General features: G+C 47.2%; 1 protein-coding gene across 1 annotated transcript in view; it reads right to left on the bottom strand.

The window, feature by feature from the left end:
* Positions 1-881: 881 nt before the first annotated feature.
* myo15b (myosin XVB) overlaps positions 882-27,639 on the bottom strand; it is a gene marked incomplete at both ends in the record, with an annotated part of 100,922 nt that continues 74,164 nt past the window's right edge. The window contains 3 exon segments of the mRNA XM_084322313.1: positions 882-1,025; positions 26,477-26,617; positions 27,435-27,568. Coding sequence (XP_084178439.1) covers positions 882-1,025; positions 26,477-26,617; positions 27,435-27,568 — 419 coding nt within the window.

The following is a 27,639-nucleotide window of genomic DNA, read 5'->3' as shown; positions in this document are numbered from 1 at the left end:
GCGTTTTCCCTGATTGGCTGCGCCATGCCCCGCGGCAGGCGCGGCAACCGCAGAGCAGAGCGGCAGAGCGAGCGGAGCGGCAGAGCGAGCGGAGCGGCAGAGCGCGAGCGGAATTAGGTAACCGCCGCAGGAATCCGCCATGATTTTCATTCAGCGCTTCAGCTCACCTGGCATAGCAGCGGTCCTGCGGTCCTGCGGTTCGTTGTTGATGAGTTCGAATCCCATGAATTTTTTTTTTTTAACGTGATTTTTTTTTAACGTGTATTCTTTCGCCGGTTAAGGTTAGGCATGGTTAAGGTTAAGGTTAAGGTTAGGCATTGTTTCGGAGTTGGTTAAGGTTAGAACGGTTAAGTTTAGGCGCTGTTAAGGAGCTGGTTAAGGTTAGAGTTTGTCAAAGAGAATGGCAATATTCTTTCTATGGTTAAGGTTAGGCATGGTTAAGGTTGTTAAGGTTAAGGTTAGGCATTGTTTCGGAGTTGGTTAAGGTTAGAACGGTTAAGTTTAGGCGCTGTTAAGGAGCTGGTTAAGGTTAGAGTTTGTCTTAGAGACAGCCTATTTCCGCACTGCCGCTCTCCCGCGTTGGTGGGTCAAATTGTCACATTCTTGCACTCATGACCTGTCATAAAGCAACACGCGTCCCTGCATGGGACTATTCTATTGCCAATGCCACCCAATAGGGAGGGGGAGTGGGGACCGGCGCCATCTACTGGTAGCATTCTTCAATTGATTAAAAGGATCAACGGGATTATACCTTTATTGATCCCCTTGTTAAACCACGCAACATCATCACGTCCCTGTGGGGTTTCTCCCCAGGGGACGCACGCACCGTTTGGCTTCTGAAGAACAGAAAGCCCCGCTCACCGATGAGGAGTATCTTGGCCTCACGGGGGGCTGAGGGACTGTATGGGAGCCAGGGGGTCGAGGCTGGAGGAGAGGACCAGCTCAGGGGTCGTGCCGTCGTCTGCCTGCCGAGGGGGGAACTCCTCCAGCTCTCCCCTTGGAGGGAGACTGTTGACAGAATCTGGCTATGGGGCGACAATCATGTGGTCAAGAGGCATGGTTTCTATCTTTAGCCTTTGGCGTGGTTTATTATTCACATGGTAAAGCAGCAGCACATGAGTTCTCCTCTCCGTGAGAGGCAGGTGGGGAGAAAGAGGTAGAGGGGGAGCCGGAGGAGACATCTCCTTAAATACTCGCCACCTGGTGGCAGCATTAATGGCTCCGCCTAGAGCGCCCTCTAGTGGAAACAGTTATATATACAGTTAGACAGTTACTTGCAATCCTACATAGAACCTCTAACTTTAACAGAGACAGCGAGAAAAAGAGGGAAAAGAAGGACATTTCCATGGCTTTATTTATTAAAACCACACCTCAAATAGCAAAAGTCTGTAGGGTATGTAGCATCTATCTATCTACACGTATCTACATGTCATAAATGTCTAGATGTAGCAGTACTGTCTACCTGTATGTCATGTATGTCATATATGTTATGATGAATTGAAAATGGGGGACCCTGATGTAAACAAGACGAAAGTCTTTCTCTGGTCTGCATCCCCTTAACAATTGTGTGTATTGAGCCGTACTGTATTGTACCCATTCTGCAATCTGTTAATACAGTTTTCAATCAATCAATTCACACACACACTTATATGGACCAACCAGCCAGCCAGCTGACAGAGAGAGTGACCTCCAGTGTAGAGCTGCTGACCTCACCAGTCGACGGGGTTGTGCGCGTGCTGCAGCAGGTAGGGTGACCTCTCCTATTTTAGATTTATTTTATTTTATTTTATTTTATTTATTTTTTTGATCTTTTCCCCCCTCCTTTTTCCTCCGATTTTCTCCCATCCCAATGTTAGTCGTTATGCCAATTCCCAATCCCCTTCCTGGTCGCTGCGCACTTACCCCCCACAGTCGGTCTGGGAGAGTGGAGGCTACCACGTGCTTCCTCCGACACACGTCCAGCCAATCAACCGCTTCTTTTCACCTGGCAGCGCGGACTCTCACTGAGAGGGTGTAACGTGTGGAAGGATCACACTACCCCCTTAGATCCTATCCGCGCTGAGCAGGCGCCCCGACCGAACTGTAGGAGTCGCTGTTTACAACGACCCGGACCCACCCCGCCAGCTTTCCCACCCTCTAATACTGCCAATTGTATTAGTGTGAACGGCCAGCCAAGCTGGTGACAACGCCGGAGCTGTGAGCTGGATTCGAACAGGCGAATCCAGCGTCTCCGGCGTTTGGTGACGAATGCAATCTCCGCTATGCCACCGGACCGCCTTTTTATTTTATTTTTTAAACTTAATTTTGTTCATTCACGTATATGTTTTTTTTTTATCCACTTTTTCTCCCATTTTCTATATTTTCTCCCATCCCAATTTCGTATCATCCAATTCAACCCTCCCCTGTCACGAACGCTGTTTCTTGCCTCCCACAAGCCGGCTGCAATGTGGACTAAGTCATACATAGCACAAGTCCCCTCCGGTACTTGAGGTAACAGCAGTCGCATCTTTTCACCTGCGCAGCTCGATCTCTCAGTGGCGAGGAGTAACGCGTGGGAGGCTCACGCTGCCCCCGACACTTCCTGATTCTACTGCGCAGGCGCACCAACCGACCTGTAGGAGTCGCTGTCCACAACGCCCGATCCCCACCCATCAGTTTCCCACCCCCTAATACGGCCAATGTGTATTAGTACGGACGACCAGCTAAACTGAAAGCAATGTGGAGTGCTGGGTTCGAACAGGCGAGCCCAGTGTCTCCGCATTCGCGGCGAGCGCCTTGCCCACTACGCCACGTAGCCGCCCACCATTCACGTATATGTTATACATATATAAACCAACAAACAGTTATAATCTTACACATACATGTGAAACAAATATGTAATTTTTTTTCCATAGCTACGAGTAATCGATTACTCACGCCCATCCCTAGTTTTCACCCGTCATGTATGTGTGTGACAAGGCTGGTTCCTCTCTGGTTCCAGGGAGGAACCAGAGAGGAACCAGAGAGGAACCAGGGAGGAACCAGAGAGGAACCAGAGAGGAACCAGGGAGGAACCAGAGAGGAACCAGAGAGGAACCAGAACCAGGCAGGTAGTCACCCAGCACCTACACACACACCTACACACACACACACACGCACACGCACACGCACACGCACACGCACACACACACACACACTACACAGGTAGATAGGCTGTCAGACATCGTAGATGACCTATTATTCTAAGCTCCTTATCCTCAGTCTGAGCCGGGCTCTTAGTGCTGCTGCTCTATTCTGGCCGCTTGCTGTTTAAGATCCTCTCCTGGTGCGCTGGTTGTAATTAGCTCTGGATAAGAGAGTTTGCTAAATGCGTGAAATGCAAAACAAGACTCAAGATGTTTAAAGTTACAGTTAATGCAGTGGTGTCTCACACAAGTAACACTGTTTTGAATCTTTATTATCTAAAGACGGTAAATGGTAAATGGTGCATTTATATAGCAGCTTTTATCCAAAGCGCTTTACAATTGTATTCCTCACATTCACCCGTTCACACACACACCGACACCGACGGCAACCTGCTCATCGGGGGCAATCAGGGGTTAAGTGTCTTGTAAGGACACTTCGACGCGTTGCGGGTAGGGATGTTCGATATTGGCTTTTTTACCGATATACCGATATTGTCCAACTCTTACTTTCCGATACCGATATCAACCGATACCGATATATGCAGGGTTTCCTCCCCCCCCCCAAAAACACAACATTATGCATACTTTTCACAATAAATAAAATAAGAATTTGTTCTTACTTGCTTGCCTGGGTAAATACAGGTTAAATAAATGTAAAAAAATAAACACAAAGATTGTGTTGCATTTTCAATTCATGTTGATTTGATTTGATTTTATTAGGGATCCCCATTAGCTGGTGCGATAGCAACCAGCTAGTCTTCCTGGGGTCCACACAAAAAAACATACAAAAACAATCACTATTGCAAAAAACAAAATTATTAAAAGTCAGTACACACAATGCATAATGAACCTACTGTAACAATTAAGATAGCTAAAATTACATTAGTGTAAAACAAAAACTAAAAATTACTTTACAGTGTTAAAAACAATTTAAAAACAATTTAATTTTTAAGATGTTGGTAGACAGTTCCATCATTTTGCTCCTATAACAGAGAGGGCTGTCTTTAACAGAGAGGGACAGATGTGGGTTTACGTAGTGCAGTGTGACAGTCGTTTGTTAAGGCCTGTGCATGAATGAATTAATGACTTTTATTTATATAGCACCCTTCACAGCACGAATGCACAGGGTGCTTTACACTACAGCGTATATAAAAAACACAAGAAAACAAAATCAGAAATAAATGACAACAACAATAACAGACAGTAGTTAAAAAAACAGTGAAACCAGATAAAAAAGTAAAAGAATTTGGATAAAATCATGAGTCACTAATTAAAAAACAAATTTTTAGTTGTTTTTTAAAAGAGTTTTCAGAGGGGGCAGTTCGCAGGTCCAGGGGGAGAGCGATCCAGAGCCTTGGTGCCGTCACCTCGAAGGCTCCATCACCCCTTGTTTTGAGCCTGGACCTGGGGACCACCAGGAGGTGCTGACCGGCAGATCTGAGTGAGCGGGTGTCGGTGTAGGGATGGATGAGTTCAGTGATGTAGATGGGGGCCTGACCGTGGAGTGCTCTGAAAGTGAAAGTGAGGACTTTGAAGTGAATTCTGTGTGTTGGCTCTACTGGTGCTGATGTCTTATAATGAGGTCACTAAGTGGAGAGGGAGATAAGATAAGATAAGATAAGATAATATATTCCTTTACCATAGTCCCCTCCATACTCATAGCCAAGCTCAGGGACCTGGGCTTGAACTATGACCTCTGCCAGTGGGTCTTGGACTTCCTGACTGGCAGACCCCAGGTGGTGAGAGCAGGCAACTGCACCTCCTCATCCATCACCCTCAACATAGGGGCCCCCCAGGGCTGTGTTCTGAGTCCCCTCCTCTACTCCCTGTACACACACGACTGTGTGGCTCAGCGGAGTAGCAATACAATCATCAAATTTGCTGACGACACAGTGGTGGTGGGCCTGATCTCTGCCAACGACGAGAGGGCCTACCTGGAAGAGGTCAAGGTCCTGGCGGGATGGTGCCAGGAAAACAGCCTCTCCCTGAACGTCAGCAAAACAAAGGAGATGATTGTGGACTTCAGGAGGTCGGGGGTCAAGGACTACAGCCCCCTCAGCATCGACGGGGCACCGGTTGAGAGAGTCAACAGCTTTAAGTACCTCGGAGCCTACATATCCGAGGACTTGACATGGACCACACACATTGACAGTGTTGTGAAGAAGGCACGACAACGCCTCTACTTCCTCAGGCGCCTAAGGAAGTTCCAAGTCAGTCAGAAGATCCTTAAGAACTTCTACTCATGTACAATAGAGAGCATCTTGACCGGCAACATCACCTCCTGGTTTGGGAATAGCACTGCACAAGACCGAAGCAGACTACAAAGAGTGACACGTTCAGCCGAACGCACAATTGGAGGGGGGCTCCCCACCCTCCAGAACATTTACAACAAGCGTTGCAAGGGCAAGGCTAAGAGAATCATTAAAGACTCCAGTCACCCGAACAACTGCCTCTTTGAACTGCTGCGGTCAGGCAAGCGATACCGGAGTCTCAAGGCGAGCACAGAAAGACTCAGAAGAAGCTTCTATCCCCAGGCCATCAGGCTGCTAAACGAACAATGAATGAACACTACACAACAACAACCACCAAACGCACATAGCACACACATCCACACGCACACACTCACTTAAACAAACCCACTCCACACACTTTATAGCACACACCCACTTTAAACAAACACACTGTAGCACCCACCCCCCACACTTTATATTTATTGATGAAGGATTGCACTACAACTCGTACACCTTACTGTAAATTGTACCTAAATTGTACCTCATCCCATTTCTGCTTTGCACTAGATAGTACTGTACATTAGTACACTGCATAGTATTGTATATTATATGGTAACTCAGAACATTGTACATATGTCTATACTGAACACTGTGACCTCATTTTCTTCTTCTAAATTACATGCTATACTATGTTATTTGATACTATCTTGTCTAGCACAGTCTCTGGAGCGTAACAGTAAGAAGCATTTTGTATGAAAGTATTCTGTACTTCTGTATGACAACTATTAAAGAAACTTGAAACTTGAAACTCCTTTATTGATCATAGCAGCATGGGGGAGGGGGAGGGGAGGTACAGGTATATGGGCAGGGTGATAGCAGAAAGACATAAAATAGGCCTTAAAATGTTATCTGAATGTAGAAATATTAGGAAAAGTGTAAACAATATAATTAACTCTGAACATAAGCATGTAAAAATCAACTTTAATTTAGAATAGCTTATGATGCTTTCAATAGCTTATTGTGTTTTTCTAGGATGCGACAGTGGTGCCATCTCGTTGTTTTTATTGTCATTTCTATTGTCTGGTTGTATAGTGTTGTTATGATGGGTAAGAGTGCAGCTCTCTCGGTGAGAACAGCACACAACTAGACATCATTAATGAACAACCAAGAGTACAGCCCCCTCTCCGTGGGGACAGGACACAGACATTATGACCCACATCAGTAACATATGACCACATGTTACCGCCTCAGTAACCAGTAACCTCATTGATGTCATGAATCATTGTAATGTCAATTAGTCATTGTTTCCTTCAGCATATTAGGACTTATTGTTTCTAAATACTAAATACGGTCAGTCTGTCACTGTAATGCAGTGAAACCATTTAAATGGTTCAAATCACTACACTACTTTTATACCAGCGAAGAATCATCATTATCTATTGCACATACCGGTAAATATACAAAAGTCTGTCTAAAGAGATCTTGATGAGGGGAACTAACAATACTAAGACTTGACCCCTATCTCTTTGAACGGGGACTCATCCATGTCTAAGAATCTGTCAGACATATCGTTGTTTTTCGTTCACATTTGAAGTCACTGGTAAATAGCTGAGAACACAGAAAGCCTTTTTCCCCACTTAGACCAGCTTCTACGCATGCATGACCTGCCACAGTCTAGTTACCATAGCAACAACATCTAAACATCTTTAAAAGTCACATTTAACCTATAAAGATAAAGTAGATTAATAAATGAGCCTCAGGGGGGAGCGGCTGGGTAGTCTAGAGGTCTAAGCAATTCCCGGTGTACTAATGAACACATGTGAGCGGATGGGAAACCGGTGGGGTATTAGTCCTGGTCGTTGCGTGGGGTATGAGTCCTGGTCGTTGCGTGGGGTATGAGTCCTGGTCGTTGCGTGGGGTATTAGTCCTGGTCGTTGCGTGGGGTATGAGTCCTGGTCGTTGCGTGGGGTATTAGTCCTGGTCGTTGCGTGGGGTATGAGTCCTGGTCGCTACGTGGGGTATTAGTCCTGGTTGCGTGGGGTATGAGTCCTGGTCGTTGCGTGGGGTATGAGTCCTGGTCGTTGCGTGGGGTATTAGTCCTGGTTGCGTGGGGTATTAGTCCTGGTCGTTGCGTGGGGTATTAGTCCTGGTCGTTGCGTGGGGTATTAGTCCTGGTTGCGTGGGGTATTAGTCCTGGTCGTTGCGTGGGGTATTAGTCCTGGTCGTTGCGTGGGGTATTAGTCCTGGTCGTTGCGTGGGGTATTAGTCCTGGTTGCGTGGGGTATTAGTCCTGGTCGTTGCGTGGGGTATTAGTCCTGGTCGTTGCGTGGGGTATTAGTCCTGGTCGTTGCGTGGGGTATTAGTCCTGGTTGCGTGGGGTATTAGTCCTGGTCGTTGCGTGGGGTATTAGTCCTGGTTGCGTGGGGTATTAGTCCTGGTCGTTGCGTGGGGTATTAGTCCTGGTCGTTGCGTGGGGTATTAGTCCTGGTCGTTGTGTGGGGTATTAGTCCTGGTCGTTGCGTGGGGTATTAGTCCTGGTCGTTGCGTGGGGTATGAGTCCTGGTCGTTGCGTGGGGTATTAGTCCTGGTCGTTGCGCGGGGTATGAGTCCTGGTCGTTGCGTGGGGTATGAGTCCTGGTCGTTGCGTGGGGTATGAGTCCTGGTCGTTGCGTGGGGTATTAGTCCTGGTCGTTGCGTGGGGTATTAGTCCTGGTCGTTGCGTGGGGTATTAGTCCTGGTCGTTGCGTGGGGTATTAGTCCTGGTTGCGTGGGGTATTAGTCCTGGTCGTTGCGTGGGGTATGAGTCCTGGTCGTTGCGTGGGGTATTAGTCCTGGTCGTTGCGTGGGGTATTAGTCCTGGTCGTTGCGTGGGGTATGAGTCCTGGTCGTTGCGTGGGGTATTAGTCCTGGTCGTTGCGTGGGGTATGAGTCCTGGTCGCTACGTGGGGTATTAGTCCTGGTTGCGTGGGGTATGAGTCCTGGTCGTTGCGTGGGGTATTAGTCCTGGTTGCGTGGGGTATTAGTCCTGGTCGTTGCGTGGGGTATTAGTCCTGGTTGCGTGGGGTATTAGTCCTGGTCGTTGCGTGGGGTATTAGTCCTGGTCGTTGCGTGGGGTATTAGTCCTGGTCGTTGCGTGGGGTATTAGTCCTGGTCGTTGCGTGGGGTATTAGTCCTGGTCGTTGCGCGGGGTATGAGTCCTGGTCGTTGCGTGGGGTATTAGTCCTGGTCGTTGCGTGGGGTATGAGTCCTGGTCGTTGCGTGGGGTATTAGTCCTGGTCGCTACATGGGGTATTAGTCCTGGTCGTTGCGTGGGGTATTAGTCCTGGTCGTTGCGTGGGGTATTAGTCCTGGTCGTTGCGTTGGGTATTAGTCCTGGTCGTTGCGTGGGGTACGAGTCCTGGTCGTTGCGTGGGGTATTAGTCCTGGTCGTTGCATGGGGTATTAGTCCTGGTCGTTGCGTGGGGTATTAGTCCTGGTCGTTGCGTGGGGTATTAGTCCTGGTCGTTGCGTGGGGTATTAGTCCTGGTCGTTGCGTGGGGTATTAGTCCTGGTCGTTGCGTGGGGTATTAGTCCTGGTCGTTGCGTGGGGTATGAGTCCTGGTTGTTGCGTGGGGTATTAGTCCTGGTCGCTACATGGGGTATTAGTCCTGGTCGTTGCGTGGGGTATTAGTCCTGGTCGTTGCGTGGGGTATTAGTCCTGGTCGTTGCGTGGGGTATTAGTCCTGGTCGTTGCGTGGGGTATTAGTCCTGGTTGCGTGGGGTATTAGTCCTGGTCGTTGCGTGGGGTATGAGTCCTGGTCGTTGCGTGGGGTATTAGTCCTGGTCGTTGCGTGGGGTATGAGTCCTGGTCGTTGCGTGGGGTATGAGTCCTGGTCGTTGCGTGGGGTATTAGTCCTGGTCGTTGCGTGGGGTATGAGTCCTGGTCGTTGCGTGGGGTATTAGTCCTGGTTGCGTGGGGTATTAGTCCTGGTCGTTGCGTGGGGTATTAGTCCTGGTCGTTGTGTGGGGTATTAGTCCTGGTCGTTGCGTGGGGTATTAGTCCTGGTCGCTACATGGGGTATTAGTCCTGGTCGTTGCGTGGGGTATTAGTCCTGGTCGTTGCGTGGGGTATTAGTCCTGGTCGTTGCGTGGGGTATTAGTCCTGGTCGTTGCGTGGGGTATTAGTCCTGGTCGTTGCGTGGGGTATGAGTCCTGGTCGTTGCGTGGGGTATTAGTCCTGGTCGTTGCGTGGGGTATTAGTCCTGGTCGCTGTGTGGGGTATTAGTCCTGGTCGTTGCGTGGGGTATTAGTCCTGGTCGTTGCGTGGGGTATTAGTCCTGGTCGTTGCATGGGGTATTAGTCCTGGTTGCGTGGGGTGTTAGTCCTGGTCGTTGCGTGGGGTATTAGTCCTGGTCGTTGCGTGGGGTATTAGTCCTGGTCGTTGCGTGGGGTATTAGTCCTGGTCGTTGCGTGGGGTATTAGTCCTGGTCGTTGTGTGGGGTATTAGTCCTGGTCGTTGCGTGGGGTATTAGTCCTGGTCGTTGCGTGGGGTATGAGTCCTGGTCGTTGCGTGGGGTATTAGTCCTGGTTGCGTGGGGTATTAGTCCTGGTCGTTGCGTGGGGTATTAGTCCTGGTCGCTACATGGGGTATTAGTCCTGGTCGTTGCGTGGGGTATTAGTCCTGGTCGTTGCGTGGGGTATTAGTCCTGGTCGTTGCGTGGGGTATTAGTCCTGGTTGCTACATGGGGTATTAGTCCTGGTCGTTGCGTGGGGTATTAGTCCTGGTCGTTGCGTGGGGTATTAGTCCTGGTTGTTGCGTGGGGTATTAGTCCTGGTCGTTGCGTGGGGTATGAGTCCTGGTCGTTGCGTGGGGTATTAGTCCTGGTCGCTACATGGGGTATTAGACCTGGTCGTTGCGTGGGGTATTAGTCCTGGTCGCTGCGTGGGGTATTAGTCCTGGTCGTTGCGTGGGGTATGAGTCCTGGTCGTTGCGTGGGGTATTAGTCCTGGTCGTTGCGTGGGGTATTAGTCCTGGTCGTTGCGTGGGGTATTAGTCCTGGTCGTTGCGTGGGGTATGAGTCCTGGTCGTTGCGTGGGGTATTAGTCCTGGTTGCGTGGGGTATGAGTCCTGGTCGTTGCGTGGGGTATTAGTCCTGGTCGTTGCGTGGGGTATTAGTCCTGGTCGTTGCGTGGGGTATGAGTCCTGGTCGTTGCGTGGGGTATTAGTCCTGGTTGCGTGGGGTATGAGTCCTGGTCGTTGCGTGGGGTATGAGTCCTGGTCGTTGCGTGGGGTATTAGTCCTGGTTGCGTGGGGTATGAGTCCTGGTCGTTGCGTGGGGTATTAGTCCTGGTCGTTGCGTGGGGTATTAGTCCTGGTCGTTGCGTGGGGTATTAGTCCTGGTCGCTGCGTGGGGTATTAGTCCTGGTCGTTGCGTGGGGTATTAGTCCTGGTCGTTGCGTGGGGTATGAGTCCTGGTCGTTGCGTGGGGTATTAGTCCTGGTCGTTGCGCGGGGTATGAGTCCTGGTCGTTGCGTGGGGTATTAGTCCTGGTCGTTGCGTGGGGTATGAGTCCTGGTCGTTGCGTGGGGTATGAGTCCTGGTCGTTGCGTGGGGTATTAGTCCTGGTCGTTGCGTGGGGTATTAGTCCTGGTCGCTACGTGGGGTATTAGTCCTGGTCGCTACGTGGGGTATTAGTCCTGGTCGTTGTGTGGGGTATTAGTCCTGGTTGTTGCGTGGGGTATTAGTCCTGGTTGTTGCGTGGGGTATTAGTCCTGGTTGCGCGGGGTATGAGTCCTGGTCGTTGCGTGGGGTATTAGTCCTGGTCGTTGCGTGGGGTATTAGTCCTGGTCGTTGTGTGGGGTATTAGTCCTGGTCGTTGCGTGGGGTATTAGTCCTGGTCGTTGTGTGGGGTATTAGTCCTGGTCGTTGCGTGGGGTATTAGTCCTGGTAGTTGCGTGGGGTATTAGTCCTGGTCATTGCGTGGGGTATTAGTCCTGGTCGTTGCAACAGCGACTCCTACTGGTCGGTCGGTGTGCCTGTTCAGCAGGGAGGGGATCTGGGGGAGATAGCGTGAACCTCTGCACGTGTTACGCTCTCCAAGTGAAACTCCTCGCTGTCAGGTGAAAAGAAGCGGCTGGCGACTCCACATGTATCAGAGGAGACATGTGGTCGTCTCTACACCCTCTCCAGACTGACAGTAGGGCAGTGCAACGACCAGGAAGGGAATTGGCATAATGACTAAATTGGGGGATGGGAGCAAAACAAGAAAACATAAAAAAAAAAAAATTAGCCTCAGGCCTTTTTTTTTTATTGTTATATGGCTATTCAATGTTTGTGTTATAAATGAAAAGCCAATACAAATATATATACTCTATATAAAATAAAATGTTAAGTAGAATATAGTTTTACTCAACATAAAATCACATTTAATTATTTTCTCTGAATTTCTCAGAGAGAGAGAGAGAGCGAGAGAGAAGAGAGAGAGAGAGAGAGAGAGAGAGAGAGAGAGAGAGGGGGTTGATGGAACACACTCATAATATAAAAATAGCAACATCCTCGTCTAACATCTTCAGCTGTCCCACAGTGCAAAACATCAAATCTCTGTATATCATTTACATTTACATTTACATTTAGTCATTTAGCTGACGCTTTTATCCAAAGCGACTTACAAGTTCTGTACGACAAGCCATCAGGAAGAGCACAACTCTATCAGCTGAGTAACAATGTTCATCAAAGTGTTGAGTGCTACAGTGTAGGTTAGTTTATTAGGACAAGTGCATGACAGTATGGTTAGTTAGGGTTAGATTTTTTTTTTTTTTCTTTTTTTTTTTTTTTTATTCAGATAATGGTTGAAGAAGTGAGTCTTTAGTCGACGGCGAAAGATTGGACGTGTTTCGGCTGTCCTAACTGGGGTGGGTAGTTCATTCCACCATTGTGGGGCAAGGACTGAGAATAGGCGACTTCTCTTTGATGACCCTCCCGGAGCTTGGATAGGAGTAGGTCTGAGGCGGCCAGAAGATGCAGAGCGTAGGGGTCTTGAGGGTGTGTAGTTAGAGACCATTGACCGGAGGTAGGCGGGAGCAGTTCCCTTTGCCGCACGGTATGCTAGGTCAAGGGCCTTGAAGCGGATTCGTGCAGCAATGGGGAGCCAGTGCAGGTCCCTAAGAAGTGGGGTGACATGGGCCGACTTCGGTAGGTTTGAGATCAGGCGGGCCGCTGCGTTCTGAATGAGTTGAAGAGGCTTAGTGGCAGTGGCCGGGAGGCCAGCGAGCAGTGCGTTGCAGTAGTCGAGGCGGGAGATGACTGTTGATTGGACGAGGAGTTGGGTGGCTTCTTTTGTCAGGAAGGGGCGTATCCTTCTGACGTTGCTCAGGAGGAATCGGCAGGTTCTGGTTGTCGCTGCGATGTGAGCAGAGAAGTTCAACTGGTCGTCGAGGACAACACCAAGGTTCTTGGCGGTCGGGGACGCGGTCACAGCTGCATTCTCGACTGTGATGGAAAGGTCGGTCAGGGGGGAGGATTTGGCCGGCAGGTGGAGCAATTCTGTTTTGCTTAGGTTCAGTTTGAGGTGGTTGGTCGTCATCCAGGCGGAGATGTCGGACAGACAGGCCGAGATCCGCTCAGAGACGTGGATATCTGAGGGAGGGAAGGAGAGGAAGAGTTGAGTATCGTCGGCATAACAGTGGTAGGAGAAGCCATGAGACGTGATAATGTTACCCAGTGATTTAGTGTAGAGGGAGAAGAGAAGGGGTCCTAAAACCGAGCCCTGGGGGACACCCGTCCGCAGGGGGCGGGTGGCCGACAGGGTCCCTCTCCATGACACTTGGTAGGAGCGGTCATTGAGGTATGATGACAACCATGTCAGCGCAGAGCCAGCCACTCCCATTCCTGCGAGGGCCGCGAGGAGGATCTGGTGGTTGACTGTGTCGAAGGCTGCAGATAGATCTAGGAGAATCAGGACAGAGGAGAGGCCTTTCGCTTTTGCTAAGTGAAGTATCATGTACAATAATGCTGTGTATACTGTATATATATATTTATTTATTCTTACTGTATATATATATATCCACATATGTCTGTACATACCTGCATATAATCCTTTTTATGTGTAGATTCTATATATGTACATATCCCTTACACATACCCTTACTAGTTACTCTGCTGGCCAGTATGACTTCCTACTACCATAGTGTCTTTATACCTGTATCACTGTACATATATATATATATATATATATATATATATATATATATATATATATATATATATATATATATATATATATATATATATATATATATTTTTTTTATGATATTTTTTGTACAAATCTCTCCAATATTCAAAACATCTCTTTCCACATCATCATATGCAATTTCCAGGATTTGCCTTTTTCTTTTTTGTAAGAACATACAAAACATGTAAAGGACTCATACAAATACATTAACAACTGACATGGAAAATAAAAAAAGACTTACGAAAAAAGAAACATACTATACTATACATTATGCGTATACATCCCTGATATATATACTTTGCATGTAGACCGAACTACCTTCGAGCAGGTATGTACTGCATCCTCTATCGGGATGCCACCCTTCTCCATATTGCATGTGAGAGAAAGCGCCCCAGACACATGCAGTTGTGCATGATAACATGCATGCACGCATGTCTCCAACACATGTATGTGGGTACGTGTATCACGTAAGCATGTGTACATGCCTCATATGTGTGTGTGTGCATCTTCCTGGTATGTGACTGTACTCCTATCTCTTGTGTGTGTCTCGTATCCATGTGTGCCTCTGCCCCCTATGTGAGTGTATAACTGTACATATATATTAATACTACAACCCTGTACATACATCTGATTAGCATTATACTCAGTAGTACTCATTTATATATATATTTTTTTTTATCCACTTTTTCTCCCATTTTTCTATATTTTCTCCCATCCCAATTTCGTATCATCCAATTCAACCCTCCCCTGTCACGGACACTGTTTCTTGCCTCCCACAAGCCGGCTGCAACGTGGACTAAGTCATACATAGCACAAGTCCCCTCCGGTACTTGAGGTAACAGCAGTCGCATCTTTTCACCTGCGCAGCTCGATCTCTCAGTGGCGAGGAGTAACGCGTGGGAGGCTCACGCTGCCCCCGACACTTCCTGATTCTACTGCGCAGGCGCACCAACCGACCTGTAGGAGTCGCTGTCCACAACGCTTGATCCCCACCCATCAGTTTTCCACCCCCTAATACGGCCAATGTGTATTAGTACGGACGACCAGCCAAACTGAAAGCAAATGTGGAGCGCTGGGCTCGAACAGGCGAGCCCAGCGTCTCCAGATTTTGTGGCGAGCGCCTTGCCCACTACGCCACGTAGCCGCCTTTCTCATTTATATATTTTATACCCAGTTTAATCACCTGTACATTGTATATTACTACTGCACTTTACTGTTAAATTTGCACTCTGGTTGGATGCCAAACCTCTTTTTGTTGTGCTGTATAATGGCAATACATTTTTTTTTTATTATCTTTTTCCCCCTCCTTTTTCCGTGTTTCTCCCATCCCAATGTTAGTCGTTATGCCAATTCCCGAACCCCTTCCTGGTCGTGGCGTCGGTCTGGGAGGGCGGAGACTATCACATGTCTCCTCCGACACACGTGTACCCAGCCCACCGCTTCTTTTCACCTGGCAGCGCGGACTCTCACTGGGAGAGTGTAACGTGTGGGAGGATCACACTACCTCCCCCAGATCCTTCCCTTGCTGTGCAGGCGCCCCGACCGACCTGTAGGAGTCGCTGTTTACAACAACCAGGACCCACCCTCGCCGGGTTTCCCACCCGCTGACACTGCCAATTGTGTCAGTATGGACGGCTGACCAAGCCGGAGGCACCACGGCAGCTGGATTCGATCCCACTGTCTCTGCGGTGGTAGACAGACGCTTAGTCCGCTGTGCTACCCAGCCGCCATGACAATACATTTTAATGTAATCTAATGTAATCTAATGTAATCTAATCTAATCTAATCTAATCTAATCTAATCTAATCTAGATCTAAACAGGGCTGAATGACGTCAGTCGAGGAACATCTGGTGAAATGCATGGAGCTTGGGAGAGAAACAGTGTTGTGACCGTACAGTGTAGACTAGAGCCTGTTTAGTAAGGACTCACTCTTAAAGGACTGGACGGCCAGCTCATTCGCTTCAGGATCAGAGTGGGAGACGAGGGACTCCTGAATAGGGGCCTGGAAGAGAAAGCACCCAGGATTATGTGGGATTATAATGAACATGCCGCTGATTAAAATGGGGTGATGATGTCGGAAGGCTCGTAACTTGCATACCTGCTCGTGGCGGCTACGTGGCGTAGTGGGCAAGGCGCTCGCCACGAATGACGGAGACGCTGGGCTTGCCTGTTCGAGCCCAGCGCTCCACATTGCTTTCAGTTTAGCTGGTCGTTCATACTAATACACATTGGCCGTATTAGGGGGTGGGAAACTGATGGGTGGGGATCGGGCGTTGTGGACGGCGACTCCTACAGGTCAGTTGGTGCGCCTGCGCAGTAGAATCAGGAAGTGTCGGGGGCAGCGTGAGCCTCCCACGCGTTACTCCTCGCCACTGAGAGATCGAGCTGCGCAGGTGAAAAGATGCGACTGCTGTTACCTCAAGTACCGGAGGGGACTCGTGCTATGTATGACTTAGTCCACATTGCAGCCGGCTTGTGGGAGGCAAGAAACAGCGTTCGTGACAGGGGAGGGTTGAATTGGATGATACGAAATTGGGATGGGAGAAAATATAGAAAATGGGAGAAAAAGTGGATAAAAAAAAAACATGCATACCTGCTCGTGTTGCACCGTGTCTGAAACGTCTCTCCCTTTGTCAGGCAGACCGATACCCTGCCCTCTGAACACACTGAGAGAAGCAAGAGAATCAGGCATTATAGGCCTTTAGACACGTCGTGGACAAAGCAAACAATGATGTTTCCTTTCGGGAAGGACCCAAATGGTCGATATAAATGGTACCTTTTCCTCCCCCAAGAATGTTAGCTGTGGGGTGCCTCAAGGGAGTGTGCTAGGGCCACTATTTTTTTTATTATTATATATTAATGACATGAAATCTGCCTGTATGTCTGACCTGTTTTTATACGCCGATGATTCCGCCATTCTTGTGTCTCACAAAGACCTAGGAGAGGTAGAGAAGACCTTAAGTAAGGAGCTTCAGAGTGTGGGAACATGGCTGTCTCTTCACCTGCAGGGTAAAACTGAGGCCATACTTTTTGGATCCAAAATAAAGCTGCGAAGGTCCCCAGGGCTGAAGATCCAGGCAGGAGAGTCGGTCATTGCTGGTAACGATTCAGTAATATATTTAGGATGCAACTTGGACGAATGTCTCACAGGGGAGGCTATGGCCTTGAAAGCCCTGGCTAGGATAAGCCAAAGGACCAAATTCCTAGCACGTAAGTCGGAGATGTTGGATAGAAAAACACTTAGGATGTTGTCAGGTGCCCTGATACAGAGTCATTTTGACTACGCTGCCTCCTTCTGGTACAGTAGTGCACCCCAGAAAATGTAAAATACATTTCAGACTGCCCAAAACTAATTGATTAGAGTAGTGTTAAAGCTTCCTACCCGCACTCACCTGGATGTAGCCATATTTAATCAACTTAATTGGCTCCCAGTGGAAAAACGGGTTATTCAAATCAAGTTGGGCCTTACCCATAAAATAATGTATAATAGGGTCCCCTCATATCTCTCAAATTATTTTATGTGCTTTAGGGACATCCACTCCTATACAACGAGGGGCAGTTTAACTGATATCAAACTGTGCATTTTCAGTAGCTCTATGGGGAAAATACCTTTCGGTACTCTGCAGCCTATGAGTGGAACAAACTGCCAGTGTCCATAAAAATGATTGTCTCAAAAAGCGATGAAGAAATGGCTTAGTCGCGTAGGATGATGATATGGGGGTGTGCTGTAGACTTTGTGTTTGTTTGTGTCATTGCATTTATTTTGTATTGTATTTATATGTCTTATTTGTGCATGGTGGATACTAGTCATCTTGTCCATTGTCCATTGTGAGGACCACAATGGAAATAAACCGTAAGGTTTTATTGTGTTTTAATCCTCGACAATTTTTGGATTATATGTGATGGCTGTACATGTGTGTACCGGTATTGTATGTCATTTTGATTGTCAAATAAATTCAATCAATCAATCCTTAATAATAATTTCTTGGATTTATATAGCGCCTTTCATGAGACCCAAGGCGCTTAACAGTGGAGGGGGCAAACTAAGGGGAAGGAGATCAGAGGAACAATTAAGTAAAAAGAAAAGAAAGAAAAGAGGGAAGTCAGGCAGAGTCCTTAATACATTTGGTGAAAAGGTGAGATTTTAGTTGAGATTTGAATGAGTCCAGGGATGTAGCACTACGGATGTTTGGAGGGAGGGAGTTCCAGAGGATGGGTGCGGCCACAGAGAAGGCTCTGGGACCAACTGTGCGCAGGTCGGTGGTGGGGATGGAGAGGAGACCGGAGTCAGAGGACCGCAGCCTCCGGGGTGGGATGTAGGGATGGAGGAGGTCAGCTAGGTACCGGGGGGGGCAAGGGAGTGAAGGGATTTATAGGTGATGAGGAGGATCTTAAAATGTATGCAACTCAAGCCAGTGGAGGTGGATGAGGGTGGGGGTGATGTGGTGCCACTGCCAGGACATGGTGCGGGTGAGAACCCTATAGTAGCAGCTGGATTCTGGACATACTGCAGCCTGTTCAGGGCATCGCTGGGTAGCCCTGCCAGAACTGAGTTTGAGTACAACGATGACAATGTTCCTTGACAACGATGTGGAAATCCAGCGACCATTGGGACCGAGCAGGTGAATTCACATGAATGAAACGTCTCTGGTCCTGTTGGAGGGAATGCAGGAATATAGACAACCACTATAATATATTTTGGGACACATCCACTCTCCCTCTATGGACACAAGTACATGGAAACAATACTACCGGCGGTAGTAGTAGAAAAAGCATATTTTTAACATATGAATATAGTGGCAAATAAACAGGAAACAAGGAAGTGGACGAGTCAGGTGATATACGCGTCTATACTTTCCGTAGCCGCATTTCTGGCAAGACGCTCTCTGATTGGCCGACGCCTGTTTCTACACTGGTTAAGCTTAGGCACTCTTTCGAAGTTGGTTAAGGTTAGAGTTTGTCTTAGAGCGTGGCGATAGAACGCCAGGTAGTTTGCAGACTGTTCGACGCGGAAATGGGCAAAGACACAGCTCGTCACGCGATTGGGCAACAGTGGCCAATCAGAGAGCGTCTGCCAGAAATGCGGCTACGGAAAGTATAGACGCGGTACGGACAGGAGGGAGAATAGATGGAGGTGATCCATGAGATCTATGTGATGGAAAGGTTTGAGGAGAGCTGATCCATGAGATCTATGTGATGGAACGGTTTGAGGAGAGCTGATCCATGAGATCTATGTGATGGAACGGTTTGAGGAGAGCTGATCCATGAGATCTATGTGATGGAACGGTTTGAGGAGAGCTGATCCATGAGATCTATGTGAGGGAAAGCTTTGAGGAGAGCTGATCCATGAGATCTATGTGAGGGAAAGGTTTGAGGAGAGCTGATCCATGAGATCTATGTGAGGGAAAGGTTTGAGGAGAGCTGATCCATGAGATCTATGTGAGGGAAAGGTTTGAGGAGAGCTGATCCATGAGATCTATGTGAGGGAAGGTTTGAGGAGAGCTGATCCATGAGATCTATGTGAGGGAAAGGTTTGAGGAGAGCTGATCCATGAGATCTATGTGATGGAAAGGTTTGAGGAGAGCTGATCCATGAGATCTATGTGAGGGAAAGGTTGACGTAGGCACTGAGACAACAGAAGGAGAGGTTTGAGGAGAGGTGGAGGAGATGGAGGGAGTTGGAGAGGCCCACGAGACCAGAATCTTTTCAAACCTTTATTTAAACTCCCTCATTTACAGTCCCATCGAGTTTACATACAGACATAATAGTGGCGCGGCATAGCTAACCTATTGTTCAATTTGTGATAAAAGCACCAAATTTGGTCCATATTTAGCTTAATATATTTAGAAGAAAATATGGATATTGGGGCATTGCAGATTGGCATTCTGGTGACCACGGTAACCAGTTCCAAAAATGGCTGCCAGCGGTTACTGGCATAGAACACTTTGGCCACCAAAGCTATTGTTTCCATGTTTTTAACACCACAAATAGTATTTTTATGTTAAAGATAATTTTACAATCACGTTATCACGAGACAAAGACGACAACATTTTAATCCATGTATTAATATTTCTTTAATTCTTAAAAAAATTATACCAAAGTTCCAAGCCCCACAAAACCCTTTTAAATTACACAATATCCATATCAAACAATGATATTCAAATAACACCAATGACATAATTTAACGATTTAAAAGAGATGATCCGTTTCAACAATTATACAGGCAATTTTAATGTGCAAAGTATGAAGGCTTTTTTCAAATTTAACATTCATCATCGGTATTAAAAGTAAAGGTGTCTTTATTAAGAAACATTTCAGGCATTGATTTGATTTGACAACAATCACTGCATTGTTGTCCGGCTCAGTGGCCTCGTGGGTAGAGTGTCCGCCCTGAGTTCGGGAGGCCGGGAGTTCAAGCCCCGGCCGAGTCATACCAAAGACTATTTAAAATGGTACCCATAGCCTCCCTGCTTGACACTCAGCATCAAGGGTCATGTCCAAGGGGTGTACTTGTACATCAAGCTGCCTCACGCTACGGAAACAGGAGATAGGCTCCTGCCCCATGTGCCGTCACGGCTCGAGAACCATTGGTTCTCAAAGGCAAACTGCATTGTTATACAGTACATCCCTCATGCAGTCTGTATTATCAGAGGTGTTGACGATCATCAGCGACTGTTTATTCTCACATAACACCAGGGGTGTGGTCCAGGGTGTGGTGGTCCAGGGTGTGGTGGTCCAGGGTGTGTGTGTGGACTCATGCAGTCTTTCATCAATCAGTCTCTACTAAAGACTTGTAACTTTACACAGGAAGCCAAAACAAACAAGTTAACAGGCGGAAAGTTTCCCCTCGTTATATAAGTTAGTGATTAATGTAGATATTATACTGTATATTCTAACACGCATCTAGATAGTAGGCAGTCCTCTGCGTGCATGTGTGTGTGTGTGTGTGTCTGTGCGCGTGTGTGTGTGTGTCTACAGGCGACTTGGGAAGAAACTGTTGACAGATGGTCGTACCAACTCCTCCATGATGACAGCAAGGGTGTGACACAGCTCCTTGGCCTGAGAGAGAGAGAGAGAGAGAGAGAGAGAGAGAGAGAGACAGAGAGAGACAGAGAGAGACAGAGAGAGACAGAGAGAGAGAGAGAGAGAGAGAGAGAGAGAGAGAGAGAGAGAGAGAGAGAGAGAGAGAGAGAGAGGAGAGGAGAGGAGAGAGAGAGAGAGAGACAGAGAGACAGAGAGACAGAGAGAGAGAGAGACAGAGACAGAGACAGAGACAGAGAGAGAGAGAGAGAGAGAGAGAGAGAGAGAGAGAGAGAGAGAGAGAGAGAGAGAGAGAGAGAGAGAGAGAGAGAAGAAGAGAGAGAGAGAGAGAGAGAGAGAGAGAGAGAGAGAGAGAGAGAGAGAGGGCACACTTGAAACCAAAGAGTTGTTTGAACAGATCCCAAGGATGCCACAGATAGTAGCAGGGCAACAGTATCTCCCAGCTGGCTCACCGATAGCCTTGCTGCTATTTGCACTATGTGCCTTTTAGACACATGATGATGATGACACGTCGTGATCATTCACATTTTTACAGGTGTGTGACTTTAACATACAACATATGGTTCAATTGCTTAATTGATTTAATGGTGGTGTGATATCACACTGTGTATAAATCAATCAAGCCTGGAGCTATACTACAGCTGTCTCACACAGAACAGAGCGAGATAAAAACAACATGAAATAGCTGACAGTGGCCGAGCACTCGTCTGGTAATCGGAAGGTTCCCGGTTCGATTCCAGCTCCTCCCAGCAGCGTGTCGGAGTGTCCTTGAGCAAGACACTTAACCCCTCACCGCTCCTGATGATGAGCGGGTCGGTGAGTGAACGTGTGAGTGAGTGGGTGAGTGTGAGGCATAAGTTGTAAAGCGCTTTGGATAAAAGCTGCGATATATAAATGCAGTCCATTGAGATGAAACAACACGAAACGTCCAAATATCCAACCTAGTGCTTTACAGCGGTTCTCAAACTACGGGCCGCGACCCAAAATGGGGTCGTGGGTAGGTGACAGTGGGGCATTGCGCATTGAATTTTGCCTAAATATGCCTTGTTTTTATAAATGTGTATTGATAACATAGTGCTGTAATAACATTATCTTTTTTTTTTTATCCACTTTTTCTCCTTATTTTTCTATTTTTCTCCCATCCCAATTTTGTGTATCCAATTCTCCCCTCCCCTGTCTTGAACGTTGCTAGACTATGCCTCCCACTGGTCGGCTGTAGGGAGGATAGAAGCCTTGCAGCCTGTCACATCTTTTCACCTGCACAGCGCAGCGCACCTGAGTAACCTATACACACTACCCCCGCCATTTCCTGTCTCTGCTGTGCAGGCGTCCCCCAACCGACCTGTAGGAGTCGCTGTCCACAACGTCCAGATTACCACCCATCGACTTCCACCCGCTACCTTTGTCAATTGAGATAATATGACGACTGGCCCAAGCCGCAGGCAATGCTGACACCGGGATTTGAGACCGGAGTCTCTTGCATTGGTGACGAGCGCAATCTCTGCTATGCCAGCCAGCCGCCCTACTGTAATAACATTTTCTAATAAATATGCATGATCAAGTTCAACAACGTGTGCTTTTATTTTGATATTCCTTAATTCCACGTTGAAATAACGCGATACATTAACACTTTGAGTGCCAGCCACGGCATAATTTATTATTTCATGCCAACCGTTGAGTGCCAGGAACGAGATATGCCGTTTTTTAATCGTTATTTTTTCTATTAGCAATTTCCATTCATATTTCATCAATCTAGCCTCACGTTACCACTGGCAATATCTCTGAGCTCGAATTGGGAAAATACCGCCCCCTATCGTCTCTCCGGATGGTACTGCACCACATTGGATTAGACTGAATGAAACGCATGGCAAAAAAAGAGTCCGGAATCCACATTTAACTTCTCAGGCATGTAACCCGAGCCGATCGGACTCATTGTGGACCATCAGAACAGCGTGGAATATGTTTCCAGTACCCAGTGTTGGATCAATAAATGCGATCGATATTTGGAATAGCAATCAGGAATCGGAATAATTTTTTTGGAGAACATCTGATCTGAGGTAAGGAATCTATTTAACCAGTATTGGGATAATCAGAGCTGTTTTCACCTATATATCAACGTGTCCCATATGTGTGTGTGTGGCTGTGAGTGTGTGCAGCTGATCAGGAAATAAGAGAATCGATTTTTCAGCCCGCTTCTATAGCGTGCATGAGTACACATATACTATCGATAATCTAGCATTTATTTGAAAACGATTCATAAATAGGCCGGAAAATTACAACGTGTTTGTGTGTCGTGGGGCGGCATGGCTCAGGGGTAGAGCGGGGCATCCAATGATCGAAGGGTTGGTGGTTCGAATCCCGCTCAAGCCCATGTCCATCCCATTGCCGTTGTGTCCTTGGGCAAGACACTTAACCTACTTGCCTCGTATGAATGTGTATGCATGTGAATGAATGTTGGTGGTGGTTGGAGGGGCCGTAGGCGTTGATTATTCGCCACGCTTCCGTGAGTCTGCCTCAGGGCAGCTCTGGCTGCAATTGTAGCTTACCACCACCGGTATGACTGTGTATGAACGAATAATGGACTCTGTGAAGCACTCTGAGTCAGAGAAGAGCGCTATATAAATCCAATCCATCATCATTATTATTACAGTAAAGCGCGATTCCTGCAAAATCTTTTTTTTCTTTTTCTGAAAGTTTCAAAAAAACAAGCGTTTTTCAAAATGGTATAAAACAGAAATGAATTGATTAAAAAACAATCTGTTTCAACAATGTTGACTGCAAACAAGTCATTGATAAGCGACGGTCGTATTAGACACATAGCCATAATTTAAGATATAGTTTATGCCTTCACAAATGCGAGTGCTCTGTCATTGAATAGAGCGGTGGCATTCAACAGGGTAAATAGGACACAGAGGCCAGCACTCAAAGTGTGGGGTCGCAAGAAAAAATGTGGTCGTGGTATAAAAAAGTTTGAGAACCCCTGCTTTACAACATTGTTATGGACTCTGTCCTTGTATATATATAGGGAGTTATGTATATTATGTGTTATGTATGTAGGCAGGTTGTTTTGTTGTCTTTTGTCTCCCTCCTGTGTAACATATCTGTCTCTCAGGGTCTCTCAGTTCCAGCAGCAGCTGGTCAATCACCATCTCACTCCAGCAACAGCAGCAGCAGCAGCTGAGGCTCGTCAGCAATCAACCTCCTCTCTCTCCCTTCATATATCCCATTGTGTGGAGTGTTAGCCAGAGCTCTGTCGGTGTCTGTGGTGGTAATTATATCTTGTGGTGTTGGTGGTAGAGCTCTCATTTTGGTGGTATAGAGCCGTGGCTCTTTGGGATACATTTGTGTCAGAGCTGGTCAAAGTTCTGTTTGAGCACATTTTGTATCAGAGCTGGGCCCCGTTCCCCGTACCTGGCTAACTGAGTTAGCCGGATAATTTCCAGTCTAGCCTGACTTAAGCCGGACCTTTCCATTCCCCGACGCTCGATTGTCTAAATCACCATGACAACAGATCAAAAAGTTTGAGCCTGGTCGAGAGCAGGGTTAAGTTCAGTTAGCCGGATGAACCATGGCCACGCCCCCGCAAATAAATGACAGCTCGCTTCCTGAAATGATTCTCACAGTCTAGAGATCCCATTTATACCATTCTGAATTATGTTTCTGTGCTTCGTTTTCCTAGAGGGGGCTTTTGAAATGTATAATAATAGAACTAAATGCTGATAATAAATCATATTCAGCCTATAGATTTACTTTGACCTAAATAAAATAATGCACGTCATATACGGCGCTCGGAGTGCGATACACGCTGCAGGCGCATTGCAAATGTGAATCCCGCGGGGATATCTTTTAATGTTTTTTGTGTGATATTGTAACTGGGATTAAAATGTCTGATGAGATGCGCTGTTTGACGGATTTGAGAAATTGAATGAGCCGTTGACGTCACATTAATGCATTTGAGAATAAAGAGATAAAACTTCATTCAAAAGAAAAATATTCGAAACACGGGTCTTTGTCCATTGATGGATATACAATGAATATATCCCGCCTGGCACAGTGGTCCAACGGCTAGTGCTCAAACCTGTCAACCCGACGGCCCGAGTTCGAAACCCCGCGCTTCCAATATAATTTTTTTGGAATATAATATTAATGATTATACGCAAAAGTAGCCTAGTTTTAAGTTAAAATATTATAAATCTACATGCATTGAGGATGTCATTCTTTATATAGCTCTAAACGTGCACCAAAGCATTTACATTGCAAAAAGAGGAAAAAGACTAGAAGGAGGGGGATTCGAACACGGGCCGTCTGCGTGAAAGTCAAAAGCACAAACCATCACACCACAGTGCAGACAATTAAAACATCCACCATACATCAATCAATAGATAAGAGAGCCGTATCCTTATTCTGAAACAGTTGAACTAATTATTTTCGCTAGCAAGATCTCATTTGATTATTCAATGCATAAACCTACTGCCAGCAGGAACGTTTAAAGAAATATAATCTGATTGATTGGGGTAATGAGGGACTTAAAATTAGCCTATAGATTATGCATTTAACTTGTCGGCGAGGCTATTGAGCCGTACTGCAATCTGTTAATAAAGTTTTAAATCAATTAATCAATCAATGCCGTTAGAAAATCAGGGTTTCTGCTCTCGATACTTGCTGGCTTTTCAACTGAAGCGGCCGCGCGCACTTATCCTGGGTCTCAAGTCTGGTTCGAGTTAACGAGACTGAATCCACCTTCGAGGAACAGGAAAATCCCGGCTTCAAACATCGGGTTAATTGAATCTGGATAATGGGACTCTTGATCGACTTAGTTGAACCAGGTACGGGGAATAGGGCCCTGGTCAAAGCTCTGTTTGAGCAAATCTTTGTGTGAGAGCTGGTCAAGGCTCTGGTTCTTTGCCATTTTCTATAGTATTGCACCTTTTGTGTTCCTGCCTGTTGTACATTTCTGTTTATCCCATAACCTGTTTGTATATTTGCTTGTTTCCTTATCACCCAGCCAATGGTGATTATTTTTCCTGTATATTAATCTTTTGTTTCGCACACAGGGACATTGAGGACAGGAAGATAGCCTGGGTCTACATTTTTGCATCACGTACTGTAGGTGACCTGATGTTAAAGACACCAGCTTTAGAGTGAGCACCACCACCTGTACTTTTGGGGCGTTCAGCGCCTGTAAAGGGGAGGGTGGGTTTTAATTTCCTTTTGTATTTTATTTGGTGCCACTAGGAAGTCCTCCTTGCTCTGTGTTGCTTTTTTGTTTTTTTTGTTGTAAAATAAATACTATTATTTTGCAAATTGTTTCCGTGGTTTTGTGTCACTGCACCCTCACCTACCCTGTCTGTGGCCTTGTGTTGCGTCCCCTTACTAGGGTACGTAACAAACATACTAATGAGCGGCAGGTCCTATAGTAGGATAGAAAGCGCAGGGCGGGTCCATCACCCTAGTCTTTTGTCCGTTACCTGTTTGAGGTGAGCGGTGATCTTCGGGGGGGGGGGGGGGGGGGTTCTGGTTACCTGTTTGAGGTGAGCGGTGATCTTCTGGGGGGGGGGGGGGGGGGTTCTGGTTACCTGTTTGAGGTGAGCGGTGATCTTCTGGGGGGGGGGGGGGGGTTCTAGTTACCTGTTTGAGGTGAGCGGTGATCTTCTGGGGGGGGGGGGGGGTTCTGGTTACCTGTTTGAGGTGAGCGGTGATCTTCTGGGGGGGGGGTTCTGGTTACCTGTTTGAGGTGAGCGGTGATCTTCTGGGGGGGGGGGGGGTTCTGGTTACCTGTTTGAGGTGAGCGGTGATCTTCTGGGGGGGGGGGGGGGGGGTTCTGGTTACCTGTTTGAGGTGAGCGGTGATCTTCTGGGGGTGCTTCTGGTCGCCGTAGTTGATCTCCACGGCGGGGCCTTTGTGGTGTTTCTTGGTGCGGACCGTCCGCAGGGACTGCACCTCCGCCAGAGGGATGGAGTACACCCGCTCCTGAGACAGAACCAGGCCACGTTAGACGGGGCTGACATGTTGTGACCATAGATATATATATAAACACTAGATGGCTCAAGGCGGAGTCTCCCGCGTACTCGTTCACCGGCGGCCATCTTGCTTGAGTGGACTACTGCTTTAAGGTGACGATCGGCACACAAACTAAAATACTCTTAACTCGCTGAAATCTGGACGGATTTACAAACGTTAGTAACGTGGCTATGATTCTTGCTTGGAAGATTTTCTTTTTTTATATGAAAGTCCATTATATGTATGCAGTATGATGACTACATCTCTGACAAACCAAACGGTTGAAAATTGAGCAAGCTATGGTTATTTCAATAGTACATGATGCACCATAGACGTGCATGTTATGACTGGGCGTGCTCCACCCACGCAAGATGGCCGCCATGTGGCAATGTCGGTCTCCGTTGGCCAGCAGGCAGTTTTTTGTAAGGGTCCCGCCTCCACCAATCACATGTGGCTCCCTTTGTGTGTGTGTGTGTGTGAGAGAGAGAGAGAGAGAGAGAGAGAGATAGTTCTCCAACTTGTGTGAGTTGCAGTGATCTCCTGGTTGTTCCCCACCTACATAGGTTATCTAACTATTGCGCTGGTGCAACTAGAAACACTGGCCTGGCCTGCTTCTAAGTTCAGTGGCCTGACTGCATAAACAAAAAAAACTAAAAAAATTTAAAACATTTTTAATTAATTTTTTAAATCATCTGGCGACCCCCCGACCCCGACTTTGGAAACCCCTGCTCTCATCAACATTCAACGCTCCATGTGACGCGGAAGTGCAGGGGTCTATGAACAGTACCTGTGATTTGGGATGGCAGAACAGCACCCCCTCCTGGTTGACAACCACCAAGCAGGGCGAGGGGCAGCCGCGCTGACTGACCTTCTGGGCCAGGAAGATGTTGGAGCCAAACAGAGGCATGGCGCTCAGGAACCCTGGAGGAGAAGGAGAGAATAACGTGTTATTAACCGTCACAATTCAGACGTGTGAATGAAACACAACAGAA

This window comes from Notolepis coatsorum, assembly GCF_963971535.1.
Source record: "Notolepis coatsorum genome assembly, chromosome: 10".
NCBI lineage: Eukaryota > Metazoa > Chordata > Actinopteri > Aulopiformes > Paralepididae > Notolepis > Notolepis coatsorum.
The sequence above is the reverse complement of the archived record's forward strand: the minus strand, read 5'-3'. Positions and strand labels throughout refer to the sequence as shown.